This window comes from Selaginella moellendorffii, unplaced genomic scaffold, assembly GCF_000143415.4.
Source record: "Selaginella moellendorffii unplaced genomic scaffold, v1.0 SELMOscaffold_0, whole genome shotgun sequence".
In the NCBI taxonomy this organism is placed as follows: Eukaryota; Viridiplantae; Streptophyta; class Lycopodiopsida; order Selaginellales; family Selaginellaceae; genus Selaginella; species Selaginella moellendorffii.
This window is the reverse complement of record NW_003314261.1, coordinates 3039158-3053524: the sequence shown is the minus strand read 5'-3', so window position 1 is coordinate 3053524 and position 14367 is coordinate 3039158. Positions and strand designations below refer to the sequence as shown.

The window sequence follows — 14367 nt, the reverse complement described above, 5'->3', positions numbered from 1 at the left end:
CCAGTCACCAAGGGCTGGATTTGCATAGCCCCCTGTAGCCCTCAGTAGCAATTGGTAGACTTTCTGCCAAGACGGTTTGCACTTTGTTCTTGGTCTCTTGGTCATGAAGTTGAAAATGGCACTGGCGTGACAAAGAGAAATTACCTTTGTCCAGACAATTTATTTTTTATTGTTTTTAAAATTTGTTTCATGTTAAATATAAATCAGGTTTAGTGAGTATTCTAATAGCTAATAGTAATAGCTTTTCTATTGATGGTGTGTGAACTCCAGGATATATATTGAAATCAGCCATAATAATACAGGCCATTAAGACCACTTAAAAGTGTTACTTACCTACTCTCTTACACTTAAGCTGCCCTTAGCCCTCCATTCTGATGGCCATGGCATTTCTTTGAGAATGGTTAACACCCTGAGATTTATTAAGAGTATCACTTGTCCATGATCTATGATAAACATTTGAATAGTAATTACAAACTAAATGGAAGATAAAATCTCAAATGTTGTGGTTGTAAAGGGAATTTTCTTTTCTCCAGATCTATTATCTTGTCCAAAGTCCAGAAGTGAGAACCTTAAGAGATCACTTAGGCTAAGACTGCTAGTATCACTATTACCACTTATAATTACATTATATGGAACTTTTGAAGATTTGCAAGTTAACCATAATTTTAATTATCTTTAAGCATTGATAATTACTAGACAATAAATATGTATTATGTAAGATACTAAATTACAATTATTTTGTAAGATAAGTGAAGAAAACAATTAGGACTGTTGTTAGAACACTAGTGATTAATGCTCTATTTTACATAGAGAAAAAAACAAGATTACCATCATTTTGAAGTTTAAAGAAGCATAAATACTTTTTTCCATCAAATATTCTCCCAAAAATTAAGTGATATCTTAAAACTTGATTCTACTAATAATATAGTTTATTTTATTTAGAGATTGTAAATCTAGCACTTAAGGTTGTAAAATATCTTATTTTAACTAGTAGTTAAATGAATAATAAAAATAAGTTTAAAATATTTTTAAAAGAGAATAAAGAATATTGAATTTTATAATTGTAAACACTGATTTGACAAAAATTTGAATATGTATCATTTTTGTCATTTTTATGTTTTTTATTAACTGCTTTAAATATTAAAGAATTGCAATTCATGTATTTCATTTTTCACAAAATTAATCATTAATTGGTGTATGTTGCACTTGTGTGAGAGCAACATTAATGTCAGAAGATAATGAATTTCTATAATCTGTTTGATAGGTGCCATTTTTATTTATTTTAGCAAAAAATTTATATTATATAAATTAATTAAATTTAGTTATAATTTAAAATATAATTAATAAATTTAAAAAATAATTTCAATATAATAAAAATATTATAAATAAAATAAACGTAAAACTGAAACACATAAAAAAACCTCATTAGAAAATTTATTTAACTTGTTCTTAGAAGACCAAAATAATTTCTATCCTTTTTTCAGATTATATCCAATTAAAATAAATTAAAAAACTAAAATAAATATTAAATTTTGGCTTATGTACTTATTTTATTATTGTATATATATATTATTATTTAGATTAATTATATATTAGTTATAAGTCAATACTTACCATCTGATATAATCAAAATTTATATATTCTTAGCACAAAAATATAACTAAGTTATTTTTATTTTTGATATAAAATGAAAAGCTACTAGCTATCGCAGAAGAGAAGAACTTATCAAAGTTTTTATTTTTGGTTTGGTTAAGCAGTGAATGGATATACCTAAAATACTCTTGAATATTCTAGCATATATATATATATATATATATATATATATATATATATATATATAGATTAATCTTGTGTTATTAAATTATATGTACTGTGGAACACTAATGAATTCTCTTTTCTTCGTGTGCACACACTTCATCACTCCTCTAATCAATGAGAAAGCATGTATGCTCTCTGGGTGTTTCTATCTCTCACTTGCATGTGTTTTGGCTGGTGGAGATGCTTGTAAAATCTTTGTTTACAAGCTTCCCATCCCACAGATCAAGTATTCCTCAGCTTGCAAAGTCAGAATTGTGGATCCAAGAGAATGTAGCTGTCATATCCAAATCATGGACACTTTTCCAGAATCACCAATTAAACTTAGGTTGAAACTGCTGGATAATTAATAATAAGTATTATAATAAATAAGCAAACCATTATTTTATCAGGAACAATTTTACAAAAATATGACCAGATATCCTAAATGATTTTCAAACTAAAATGTATCAGCAATCAATCTTGCTGTGTTGGCTCCCCTGTTGAAGTTTCATTCATTATCGATCTAACTCTTTGCTCTGTTTCGCACTGGTTAGAACAACGCTGGGTCCAGGAGGTGCGTGTGCCCATCTCATTGGTCCAGGCAGCCAAAAGCCAGTCAAACAATTCAACTCGTATTGACCGGCCACACACAAAAAAAGTGATGCCGGCATGACACACTCAACCTCTGTTACACGGCGTTTGGTGGTGCAGCGAATCCAAGATGACGAGCCAAGTGTAAAGACGTGAGCCAAGCTACCCGTCGCCATGGGAACTTCTCGCTCGGATACCGGACATTTGGAAAGTTGTGTGCTTCTCTCGACACTTGGCCTGTGATCTGGGAAGATCATCCCTTTGTTTTTTTAAGACGCTTTGCGATCCTGTGTGTGGGCGGTGCCAGCCAGCCAGCCACCCAAGTTCTATTGCCATGGAGCTCGTCTCCAACTCTCCACCTGTATCGTCACCAGATCGTCCCGGGGGGGCACTGTTGGCGAAATCCTCTTCGTGCGCACTGTTGGCGACCTCATCTTCTATAAAAGAATGTGTGAGCGGTCCTTGATGCCAAATGTTATCGCCGTGGTGGGGGATGATATGGACGCGGGCCACCTTCGCAGCAACCTGGGCTGGAAAAACATCTCATCTCCCCCGAGAAGCGAGCGCATCATATATCGTGCTGGCATGTTTGAGATGCGAGATAGTGTGGGATCTTACGTTTGTGCCGCGTATGCCCCAGCCGGGCACCACTTTTGTGCCCAAGAGGCGTCGTTTTAATGCAAGGCGTGGGCGCGTCCAGTGTTCCACTAGTGGAGTCATGCACCTCTTTTCGTTTCTCTTTCTTTTTGTCAAGCCCCCCCACTGTAGGCCATTTGTCAACGGGCTGACTTTTGCTCGTGGCTACCCCTTAGTCCACTCTCTCACCTGCATGATTGACCGAAAGGTTGCCTTCTTTTCGATAACAATGCCACGACATGATTTGCTTCTCTGCAGAGAAAAGCTTTGCTTGCAGCTGCATCGAAGCTCCCCTCGAAGTTTCGCCTTTCACACCCTTCACGGGATGGCTTAGGACTGTTCACAATTCAAGTCTTTTGGAGAGCTCCAAACAATCTAACAAGAAAGGGGCGGTCAATATTGCCTAGGACAAGGAATGAATGACCCCAACGCTTTGGCGGTGTGATATAGGAGAGGACTTTGGCGGAATGGATCTTTAAAGAGACCCCACTTGACCTTCGATTCGATACTTCCGGTGCTCATTCTCAAATTGACTGTGATATAGAGTAGTTCTTGAGGAGTTTAGTTCCACCAGCGAAGTTGCCATAGAAGCTTCACAGGGTCTTGCAAAAGGACGAGGCGAAACAAAACAAACACCATTCAAGCCAACAAGTGACCTTGCGATTGCGTGACAACAAAAAGATCTTACAAGGAGTTTTTGGTCCACCTTCGTGGCGGGAAGCTTCCCGCGAGGGTCAGTTTTGCGCCCATGTGATCGAAATCCAAGCCCTTGGATTGGAAAGGTCCCCCTAACGCGACAAGAAAGAGAGTTTCGTTCCTCCTTGATCTCACTCGCGGGAAGCTGCCCAGGAAGACGCTATCGTCCTCGACAACCACCACGTGATAAAATGCGAGCTTCCTAGCGCCTTCCTCGCGATCCAAGAGAGCCAGCTTCTTCCAAGGAAGCTGCGCCAAGGCCAGACACCCCCTTTCCTGGCAGCTCCCTTTGCATCAGCTCCACGTGAAAGAAATGGGTATGCCAGTTACCCATGTGGTGATATCCAGCCACCGGATGGGAACCACGCAAGCGATTTTAACCCGTACCATAGCTTTGGTTTGAAATGCCCACATTGTGGACCCAGTGGCATCCATGTGCAAATCATGCTACGAGAACAGTAAGGCACGAGGCCACCCAGTCATGGAAAGAAAAGAAATATCGCCAACCCAGAAAATTAGCATATTCCCGGGGGGATGCTACTGGCCAATAACGTGCTGCCCGGGCCAGCTACCCGCGATGTCACGCCAATGCGAAATGGGGCGTGATTGGCGGTGTCCGGGTCGCTGCCCAGACTGCCCGAGACTGTAGCAGCCCGCCCGCCCGCCGTTGGGCCAAACTGGAAATTTTTTTCAAACTTTTGCCCAGTTTACCCACGAGTTTTGCCTTTTAACCTTTTCCCTTGCCTTTATCCCCGGCTCTATTTAAGCCACGCCCCTCCTTCCAAATCCCTAGACCAGTTCGTGGTGTGTTTCAAGAGAGGGGGAAAATCAAAAGGAGGGAAAGGAAAAATTCTCGATCTTGGATCTTGAGCTTTAGCAGCAGCGATGGCGATGGCGATGGAGAATCAGCAGCAGAAACAGGGCTTCTCGTGGATCAGGGGCAAGGCAATCGGCGCTGGATCCTTTGGCACCGTGAGCCTGGCAGTGAACAGGGCGGATGGCTCGCTCTTCGCGGTGAAATCCGCGGAGATGGGCAACAGCGGCGAGATCGCGGCTCTGGAGAACGAGCGCCAGATCCTGGAGAGCCTGGATTGCCCACAGGTCATCCGGTGCCTTGGCGGCGACGACACCGCCGCGGAGCCCAGCAAGCCCGCGATGAAGAACGTCTTCCTCGAGTACATGCCCGGGGGGAGCCTGGCGGATCTCATGGCCAAGCTGGGCGGGAAGCTGGACGAGTCCCTGGTGAGGATCTACACGCGGGGAATCCTTCTAGGCCTGGAATTCCTCCACAAGAGCGGGATCGTCCACTGCGACATCAAGGGGAAGAACATCCTCGTCGGCTGCGAGAGTGTCAAGCTCGCGGATTTTGGGGCGGCCAAGAGGGTCGGGGCCAAATCCATGGCCGGGGGAGTGAAGGGGACGCCGCTGTGGATGGCGCCCGAGGCGGTGAGGCAGGAAGAACAGGGCGCGGCGTCGGATATCTGGTCGCTGGGCTGCACGGTGATCGAGATGCTCACGGGCAAGGCGCCATGGGGCGAGGCGGTGAGTGGATCCAGCCCCATGGTCGCCATGTACAAGATTGCTTGCTCCAACGAGATCCCGGAGCTGCCCAGCTTCGTCTCCAGCGCTGGGCGAGATTTCCTGGCCAAGTGCCTGTGCCGGGATCCCTGCTCCAGGGCCTCGGCCGAGGAGCTCTTGCGGCATCCCTTTGTGAGCGGCGAGATGGCGGCGGAGGAGAAGGAGGAGGAGGAGAAGATTGAGGCAGCGCCGGCGGCGCCCATATCGCCGAGGAGCCCCTTGGATTTCTCCCGCTTCTTCTCGATCAAGAGCAGCGCCACCGGCGACCTGCCCAGGCTGGAGGAAGACATCAAGTGGATTGTGGTGCGATCGCCGCAGGGGCAGCCACCCGCCGCGAATGCGTTCGAGCACCTTTCGGATTTCGCCGAGGAGCTCGAGGAGGAGGAGGAAGAGCAAGCCTCAGCTTCGCCGGCTATCTCCAAGGCCGTCTCCAAGGCCGAGGACGAGGAGAATTCGATCGAGCAGCCGCAGGATTGCGGCATTGCCAGCGGATTGCGAGTCGCCCAAGAGCCGGAATCATCGGATTGCGGCCCCAGTTCCTCCGGATCATCGTCGGCAACTCCCCTGTTTTTGGGGGATTTGCCGATTTTGAGGGGTGGAATCGCGAGGGCTTTTGCGGGGATTGGGAGAACCGGACGATCAATTCGGCTGCCGCCACCGGCAACCGTTCCAAGAAGCCGAGGCCGGATCAAGCTGGCTAGCAGAAGAGCCACGGGGGGAATATCCGCGAGATATTCCCCCCGCGCTGTTGTAACTCCAAGTCTGAAAGATACTGGCACCAATTTGACACTCGAAAACCGTGTAGCTCTCGTTTTTGTGCTGCTTGTGGTATGTGTGCGTGCGTGCGTGCTGTTGTGCCTCTGCTCGTTGGATTCATTGTCCCACTCATTCTCGTTTGATTTTGTTTGGCAAGTGGCGATGGTGGCGATTCCGCTCGCACGCCCTGATCGATCCCTCTTGCAGTTGCAATGTCGAGCGCAAGATTGGTATTCCATGGATCCCGCCGCTTCGGTTCCGGGATTGCGATTGATGGCTCGATTGGCTCCGATTTTTACATCCAATCTTCGCTAGGGCTCTCTTGTTGGATACACAGGACGAATCTCCGACGTCACTCGCGCGCGCGGGGGCACCCAAATTGGCGCCAGGGATATGCGCATACACTCGCGGGGTTAGGTGTGGCAAGTTTGAAGTTTCAAACTCTCGAAAGCCAAAGCCAACCCGATTTTAATTAACCAATCTCCACCACCACCACCTAACGTTCGTTTGCTCGTTTTTCTTTTTTTCTTTTTTTTTCTTGCGAGGGTGACCTAACTTGGTACTCGTCACCGAATTTCATGTTTCTTGCCCCATTCATCAACTTGTGACAAGAGCAAGCAATGGACAAGCCATCCTCCACCACACGCGCGCACAAGAGACCTTTAAGCTAACACCAAAGAAAGGAAAGCATAAATTCTTTGAAAAAGGGGCTTAAAATTCAAAAGCCAGGAAACATTGGCCCCTAACCTAACTGAAAGCTGCCGCAAGCCCCCAAGCTAAAGTCCATACAACTCAGGAAGCGAGTCCCACTGGCCGGCAGATTTTCTATTCCATATATCGATGATGCAACGCCATTTGTCTAAGCTTAAATGCGGTGCGCCGCAACTAACCGGCCAAAGGCCTCGTATTTTAATCGCACCCCAAAACACTATATATGCTTTCGCCGAGATCGCGTCCGTCCAGGCCTCCCTTCTGCTTGTTTTTGGGATTTCTGGGCTCGCAATTGCCGGGGCGGGGGGCGATTATGCGTGGACAACACAAAGAGCTGGAATGTCTGTGCTGTGATCCATGGGCTTGCGTTATCTCTTTCGTTGTTAAATCGCTGTTGTTTGCTGGTTCGGCTCACTCTGGCGGGAAGAAACAAGACAAGCAAGGCGATTGCTTGTGTAAACAACGGCGGCACAGACAAAAACGTATATAGCAATAGAAAGCCAGCCTAGCGCGAGATCAAAGTCTTGTTATACACACAAAAATACCACCACCGTCGTGCCTCGACCGACACGCCACCGGCACAAAGCACTCTCTCTTTGGATGCCCCTTCAAGGCAAGTTTTTCTCCCACAATGCTTTTTTATACACTTTTATTCGGGGAAAAAACTAGAAAACTCTGGGGAAGGGAAATATCTTGTTCATGCTTGGCATGCACTCTACCGTGATTGAGAAACCTAAAAATATACAGAACCACCGCTGCCGCTGTCTCTCTCTCTTATAATCAAGCGCCCAATTCTGCTCTTCTACATGCGCTGCACTTTGCTTGGCATTGTGACAATTCCGGTCGTTATTTCCCGTGATTGGCTACGCGCCAGGGCCAATTGGATTGGGCCCTCGGCCACTGTGATTGGCAGTTGCTCGGCATTGGCGCGCACGGCGGGGAAGAGTTTACGGCGTGTGATTGGCTAATCGTCCGCTTGTTAAATATGGCACACGATTGTTGCCAACACTATTGGTAGCTCGCGATTTTGGTAAATCCATATCTGATTCTCTCTGTTTATATTCGTGAAAAGCGAGCGTCGGACCTTTTCGTCTTATCCCCAACAAGCTTGCCATTCTTAGCTTGCGATGGCGCTCCTCTGAAAATTTCAATCAAGCTGCGCTGGGGTTACCCTGTCATTTAACGTGAAGCAAAGTCCCAGCAAAGTTGACCCGTAGCAAGCAAGCACACGAGCGCCAAAGGGGCTTCTTTACTTTTTTGTTTTTTTCTCGTCCTTTTTTCTCTTTAATTTTTTTTAATTTACTTTTGCTTTTAATTCCTTGCTTTGAGGCGTGGTTTGTTTTGTTGCAGATATAGATAGCAGAAGAAATCTTCGATCAATTTACCTCGACGAGGAGCGCACCACCTTCGTCCATCCCGTCCACCGGTGGAATTGAGGCTGGGCTGGCGCGAGAGTGGCGACACAGAAAACACAGCTCACGCTCTCGCACGTAGTTCCCTTCATGGCCATGTAGCAAGCATCTAAATCGAATCTTTCCAGTTCCCTTCATGGCCATGTAGCAAGCATCTAAATCGAATCTTTCCACACCACCACACCAGACGTCGTGTAATAGTGTAATCGTTTCTATTGGCTGCCGTCCTTTGCTGCGCCCTAAAACAGAGCCTCCCCCTGTTAAAAGCCGGTGAGGCGCGGCCACTGGTAGGTACAGTGGTTGATCTTTGTGCCGAGTGGCCAATCAAGAGAGCCGCCGCCAATTGCCGTCCAATGGGAGCCGCGTTGGCCCTTTGAAACGAACCCGGGCCCGCCACGTGGCACGCATTACCTGAGCGTGGCGGCGAATCTATCCTGATGCTTTTCCCCGCCAGAGAAGGAGTGCCTTCGGTCGGATTCCCCAAAATATTCGGGGTGGATCAAGGGGGTAAAAGGGCAAGTAAACCCGCTTGGTTTTTTAACTCTTTTTCTCGTCGTATATTTCTTTCAAGCCCTCGAATGAGAAAGAACTGAGCGAGAGAAGAGTGAAGAGCGTTGGCGCTCGTTCTTGACGGCTATGGCCGATCGGGTCGTGAGGTCGTGGGTGTGCGGCGGTCTCATCGGCGCGGGGGCCTTCGGCAGCGTGAATTTGGCGGTGGACAACGAAACAGGGGATCTGTTCGCGGTGAAATCGACCGAGTGTAGCGGCGGGCGGTCCAGCGATGGCGCGCTGCTGGCGCTGGAAAACGAGCTGTCGATCCTCCAGAGCCTCCAATCCTCTCCCCGGATCGTCAAGTGCCTGGGATCGGCGTGGTCGAGCTCGGCGGAATCGGGGCAGCCGGTGCGCAGCGTCTTCCTCGAGTACATGCCCGGCGGCAGCATCGCCGATCTCATGGCCAAGCTGGGCGGCAAGCTCCACGAATCCCTGGCGAGGATCTACACCCGGGGGATCCTCGAAGGCCTCGACTTCCTCCACCGGCGCGGGATCGTGCACTGCGACATCAAGGGGAAGAACGTCCTCGTCGGCGCCACCGGCGTCAAGCTCGCGGACTTCGGCGCCGCCAAGCGCCTGAGCGGCGCCGCCCCCTACCAGCACCACCAGCAATCGCCCATGATCAAGGGGACGCCGCTGTGGATGGCGCCCGAGGTGGTCCGGCAGGAAGAACAGGGCACGGCCTCGGACATCTGGTCGCTGGGATGCACGGTTCTGGAGATGATCACCGGCCGCGCGCCCTGGGGCGATGTCAAGCACACATTCTCGGCGCTCTACCGGATCGGGTGTAGCGAGGAGCTGCCCGAGCTGCCGCGGTGGCTGTCCGAGCAGGGCAAGGATTTCGTGATGAATTGCCTGAGGAGGGATCCCCGGGAGCGGTGGACGAGCGCCCAGCTCCTCCAGCACCCATTTGTGATGGAGGCCATGGAATCGCCATCGCCGTCGCTGATCGCGGCGCCGCGGCGAGCTAGCGCAGGGGATTTGGACAGCGTCCAGATTACCAAGCTCCTGGCGGAGATGCCGGTGGTGGCGGAGGAGGAGGAGGAGAAAGGAGTCGCGGAGAGGCGGCGATTGGTTCGTCCCAGATTGGAAGTTTGCGGCAACTGGGATGATCAGGGTCACGGGAGCGATCCGGGGATGAGCCCGAGCTCCGCGGGGGGCAAGTGGATCGTTGTGCGATCGCCGCAAGGGGGAAACAACTGGAATCTCCCGGACCCATTCAATCTCCTCTCGGATTTCGAGTCCGGGGAGGATGGCGAGGTTGTCGATGCCAGCAGCGATGATGATGAGCGCAAAGCGGTGGAAGTGGAGCTCGAGGTGGAAGATCAAGAGGAAGAAGAAGAAGAAGAAGAAAAGGGTGTGAGGAGTTTGGAATCATCGCCGGTGGATCATGCCGAGGAAGAGGCCTCTTCTTCCTCGACTTCTTCGTCTTCTTGCGGTTTGGTTTTCTGTTACGAGTTTTGGGCGTGGACGAATCCACAACCGAAATTCTACCGCGCGAGTTTGCTCCAACAAGAAGGCCACCGGATTGGATTCCCCCCCGGCTCCTCCTCCTCCTCCAGATCCGATCGCCGCCCTTGGCAATGCGGGAAAGATCCGCCGCCCCGGCGGAGGAAGAAGAATCGATCCAGGAAGAAGAAGAAGAAGCGGAGGAGGCGACGAGGGAGGTGGATCATTGCTGCCGCTGACGGCGATGATGAGCTAGGATTGCCGGATTCATGCGTGGAGTGCAAGAGCCGGAAGCGTCTCGCATTGTTCTTGCTTCTGTTTGATTCCTCGTCAAGAAGATGGAGGAAGAAAAAGAAAAGTAAAAGAAAATCCTTGTCTTCCAACCGTAAAAACAGTAGTACTCTTTGGCCCCCCCCTGTTTTTTAGGGTTCTTGGCGCTTGTTTGGTTTCGCGCGCTTGGCGCGTGCGAAGGAAGGAACCGTGCGTGGGCGGATAAAACCGCGATCGCAAAATTTTCCTCTGCTCTGATTCTGCGCGCGGGCGGAGCTGTTTCGTTCTCAGATCTGGATCCCTCAACCTGAAGCGCGCAAGCGGCCAGCCCGCGCTTTTTCGCCGTTTATCTTTTTCCTCTGCGACGGAGCGAGAAACTTTCGCTCTCCCGGGGCCTTGCAACTTGCAACTTGCACTTTGTGCACATCTCATTCGCGCACCTCTCGCTCGCCGCCGTGTCACGAGTGTCGCTATAAGGCTCTGCGCGCTGCTGGTACCATTAAAACTCGTAACGCTAGCCGGGAAAACACAACGCACCGCTTTTGGGCGATGGCAAAAGCGATACGAAGCGAGCGAGCGAGCTGCAAGCGAGCTCTAGTTGGCTTTGCTGGCCTTTCGGTTTTCGCTTTTGTTTGTTGCAATGTTGGCCCTTGGCGAGCGTGGCTGCAATTGGCTCGCTCCTTTTTTCCCTTGCTTGCCTCATGAGGAAACTGCGATCCATCCATCATCACAACACGCCCCGCCACCGCCACCGTCGCCCCCCCGGATTACGCGACTAAGCTAACGCGACTGCGCTTGCGCTTGCTTAGCGACGGTGCTTTGGATTTGGATCATCCGGCGAAGTCTCCACTCTTGTTTTCTTCTCATCCATATCGTGCTCTGTCGCATACACTGCTCTGTTTTGCTGCTGCTTCTGTAACCTACACACGCACCAAACACAGCGAACCTGTTAGCTCTGTCTGTCTGTCCCTCTTCCTTTGTCCAGTTTTTTATTCCCCTTCTTCCAATTTCTTCCTCAAGTGGAGTGGAGTTTAGCTACAAAGATGGAGGACAGGATCAAATCTATATATCAAAATCGGAGCAAGGAATAGCTCTCTCTCTCTCTCTCTCTCTGTGTCTCTCTCAAGTGGAGTGGAGTTTAGCTACAAAGATGGAGGACAGGATCAAATCTATATATCAAAATCAGAGCAAGGAATAGTTCTCTCTCTCTCTCTCTCTCTCTGTGACGGAAGTCCTCCCTTGCTCTCCGGAGTTTATAGCGTTGGCTGCGTCGTCCAGTCCATTAATTGGGCGTCGTCATCATCCGGATCGATGTCAAGCGCTGCTGCTGCTGCCCCTTGTGCCTCAGGAGCAGCCGAAGATGGAGCGGGCGCGGGCAGTACTTGGTTCACGCGGCTGACGAGCTCCTCCACTTCCTCGTCGGTGAACCTGTTTTGGATATCCTCGACAATCTGTTTGACAGAGCTGGTCGTCACTGCTCATGCTTGGAGACTCTAAACAAAGATATATGAAAGTTTCTGTCGATCCATGTCTAGTGGCTGTCTCGTGCATGAACCTTGCATTTCCTGGGTGCAAATTGCTACTGATCTTCCAGAGAGGGAGAGAGAAAGAGATAGACGAGACGAGACGTCTACCAAAGCGATACCGGAGATGAGACGATACGGCTACCAGAGAGAGAAAGAAGCAAGGACGTCTCACCAGAAGAACTCCCACCGAGAGAGAGGAGAGCGAAAGATGAGACGATACGTCTACCAGAGAGAGAGAGATCAACCAGACAAAGAGCCAGAGAGATGAGTCTACCAGAGAGAGAGAGAGAGAGAGAGAGAGATCTTTCTCGTCTCTGTCTCTGAGTGAAGAGATGTCTTACCAGATGAACTTCCACAGCGGAAGCTGGGCGTAAGTTCGCGACTTGCAAGCGTTCCGGCCTGAGTAGCCGGGCTGCCAGGGGCTCTTTGGATAGCTTCGCCAAGCTCTCTCGGGACTGTGTGGCAGCGGGCGTGTGGATGAGATAGTCGTACACCTAGAAGCTCGCAAAAACCATCGATCGATCAGTGCTCTCTAATTCTCTTACTCACACAAGTTCTGTGGCTTTCTTTACCTTGAGCTCGGACTGCGTTACGGTACTCACAGCTCCCGCAAAACCCTGGTCGGCTCCTCGCTTGCGCAGCAAATCCAGCACCTCGAGGTTGCTGAGGATTCCAGTGTGCGCCTCGATGCTGCCCAACAGCGATTCAAGCCAGTCAAACCCACCACACGATTCGCAGACGTTGCGCTTACATTTTCATCGCTAGGCCTTTTGCGCTCAAGAACCCTAAATCTTTATTTTTTTAGGGTTTATGATCATAGCAGCGCGGGAGAAGAAGCGATTGCGCGATGCGGTCGTGCGCATTGCCGCTGCCTCCGATGCCCGCAGCTTGCCGCTCCTGGAGCGCCGCATTTCTCCGCTACTGCGGGTGTCCAGCTCGGTGTACGCTGCAGTGGTGCGCGCCCGGCGAATGCTCTACGATGCAGGAATTTTTCGGGCAACGAGGTAATTGAATTGCTTTCGCTCCTAGTTTCGATAGAGAGCTTGCGCTTCCATCCAGACTGCCGGTGCCGGTTGTGAGCGTTGGAAATGTGACTTGGGGCGGAAATGGGAAGACACCCATGGCGGAGTTTCTTGCATGGTGCTTCGTTTACGCTGGAATCAATCCAATTGTTCTCACAAGGGTACAACCTTCTAGTTTCGTTTTTTCCAGCATTCATCTTGCTGGAACTGAGCAGGGATATGGAGGTGGGGATGAAGCTCGAATGCTGGGGAAGCATTTTCAAGGCTCTCCCGTCAGGCTTGGAGTTGGAGCTGACAGGGTGAAATCCGCGCTTTCGATTCTGGAGCAGTGTGGCAAGCAGGACACGGCCAGAAGAAGATCGCTTGCCAAGTTGATCGACTTTGGAGGCAATCCACGGGCTTGGTCTAGAAACTCTGAGATTGGAGTTGCCATTCTTGATGATGGTATGCAGGTTTGTTTGCTTAAGTTCGCATAGACGAGGTCTCACTTTCCTTCTCTTCTTTTCTCCTTCTCTTTGGCATTTGACAGCATCTCAGGATAGCAAGGGACGTTGAGATTGTCATGGTGAATGCCGTGACACTGTTTGGAAACGAGAGGATGATCCCTTGGGGCCCTCTGCGTGAACCTCTTGATTCTCTACGACGAGCCCAAGTTATCGTCGTTCACCACGCAAACCTTGTAAGCTCCAAACCTCGGTTCTTTCAGTAACGAGTACTTTTCTTTCAGGTTTCGACAAAAAGACTCGGAGCCATTGTATCCATCCTGGAAGGCCATTTGGATGGATCAAAGCCAGTTTTTGCCTTCTCCGAGATGGCTCCGCAACAGTTTTTCTGCCCGTCACAAGATCGATCGCTTGCATTAACTTCTGTCGAGGGTGCCGTGGTTGTTTGCATCTCCGGTGTGGGATGCCCGGACTCCATGTCTCTCTGCCTCGTTCAGGTATCACTAGTTTACCTCGAATCCTTGGCGATGATAGAACTTCGTTTATGGATAGCTTGGACCTTCGGAAGTTCACAGACTGGATTATAATGATCACCATATATTTCAAGCGGAGGTGTGCTGATTTTTTCTTAGTATTGTCCAACCATGTTCGGTGATTTCGTGGCTAACTTCCAGGACATGGTGGCTATGGAGGAAAAGATTTTAGAGCTGAAGAAAAGCACTCGCGAGGTCGTAGTTGCTGTAACATCTGAAAAGGATTACTTGCGACACCCCGAATTGTGGAAGCGTCACGAAGTTTTGGTGCTGTGCTCGGCTCTTAAGGTGATAAATTCGCAAGATTTCATGGATTTGCTCGCGAATACCATGGCCAATTAGGAAAATTACATTGAGGATTTAATGTGAGCCGTGCGATTCATACATTTGAAAAG

At 49.5% G+C, this 14367-nt stretch overlaps 4 protein-coding genes across 4 annotated transcripts; 3 read left to right on the top strand and 1 right to left on the bottom strand.

The window, feature by feature from the left end:
- Positions 1–4531: 4531 nt before the first annotated feature.
- Positions 4532–6369, top strand: LOC9641441 (mitogen-activated protein kinase kinase kinase 17). Its single transcript, XM_002960906.2, has one exon. The coding sequence runs from the start codon at positions 4606–4608 to the stop codon at positions 6367–6369; it is 1764 nt and encodes a 587-aa protein (XP_002960952.2). The 5' UTR covers positions 4532–4605.
- A 2416-nt stretch (positions 6370–8785) lies between these two features.
- Positions 8786–11046, top strand: LOC9641440 (mitogen-activated protein kinase kinase kinase nsy-1). Its single transcript, XM_002960905.2, has 2 exons — positions 8786–10595; positions 10762–11046. Exons 1-2 carry the CDS (start codon positions 8814–8816, stop codon positions 11044–11046), a joined length of 2067 nt encoding a protein of 688 aa, XP_002960951.2. The 5' UTR covers positions 8786–8813.
- Positions 11047–11478: 432 nt separating this feature from the next.
- LOC112347301 (DNA-directed RNA polymerase III subunit RPC9-like) lies at positions 11479–12759 on the bottom strand. The gene is made up of 4 exons (XM_024678003.1): positions 12726–12759; positions 12547–12664; positions 12316–12468; positions 11479–11899 (listed from the first exon to the last, which is right to left on the bottom strand). The coding sequence occupies exons 1-4, from the start codon at positions 12731–12733 to the stop codon at positions 11702–11704; spliced, it is 477 nt and encodes a 158-aa protein (XP_024533771.1). The 5' UTR covers positions 12734–12759; the 3' UTR covers positions 11479–11701.
- A 41-nt stretch (positions 12760–12800) lies between these two features.
- LOC9641941 (probable tetraacyldisaccharide 4'-kinase, mitochondrial) lies at positions 12801–14358 on the top strand. The gene is made up of 7 exons (XM_002960904.2): positions 12801–12978; positions 13034–13157; positions 13212–13448; positions 13526–13675; positions 13724–13936; positions 13992–14051; positions 14114–14358. Exons 1-7 carry the CDS (start codon positions 12944–12946, stop codon positions 14312–14314), a joined length of 1020 nt encoding a protein of 339 aa, XP_002960950.2. The 5' UTR covers positions 12801–12943; the 3' UTR covers positions 14315–14358.
- Positions 14359–14367: the final 9 nt, after the last annotated feature.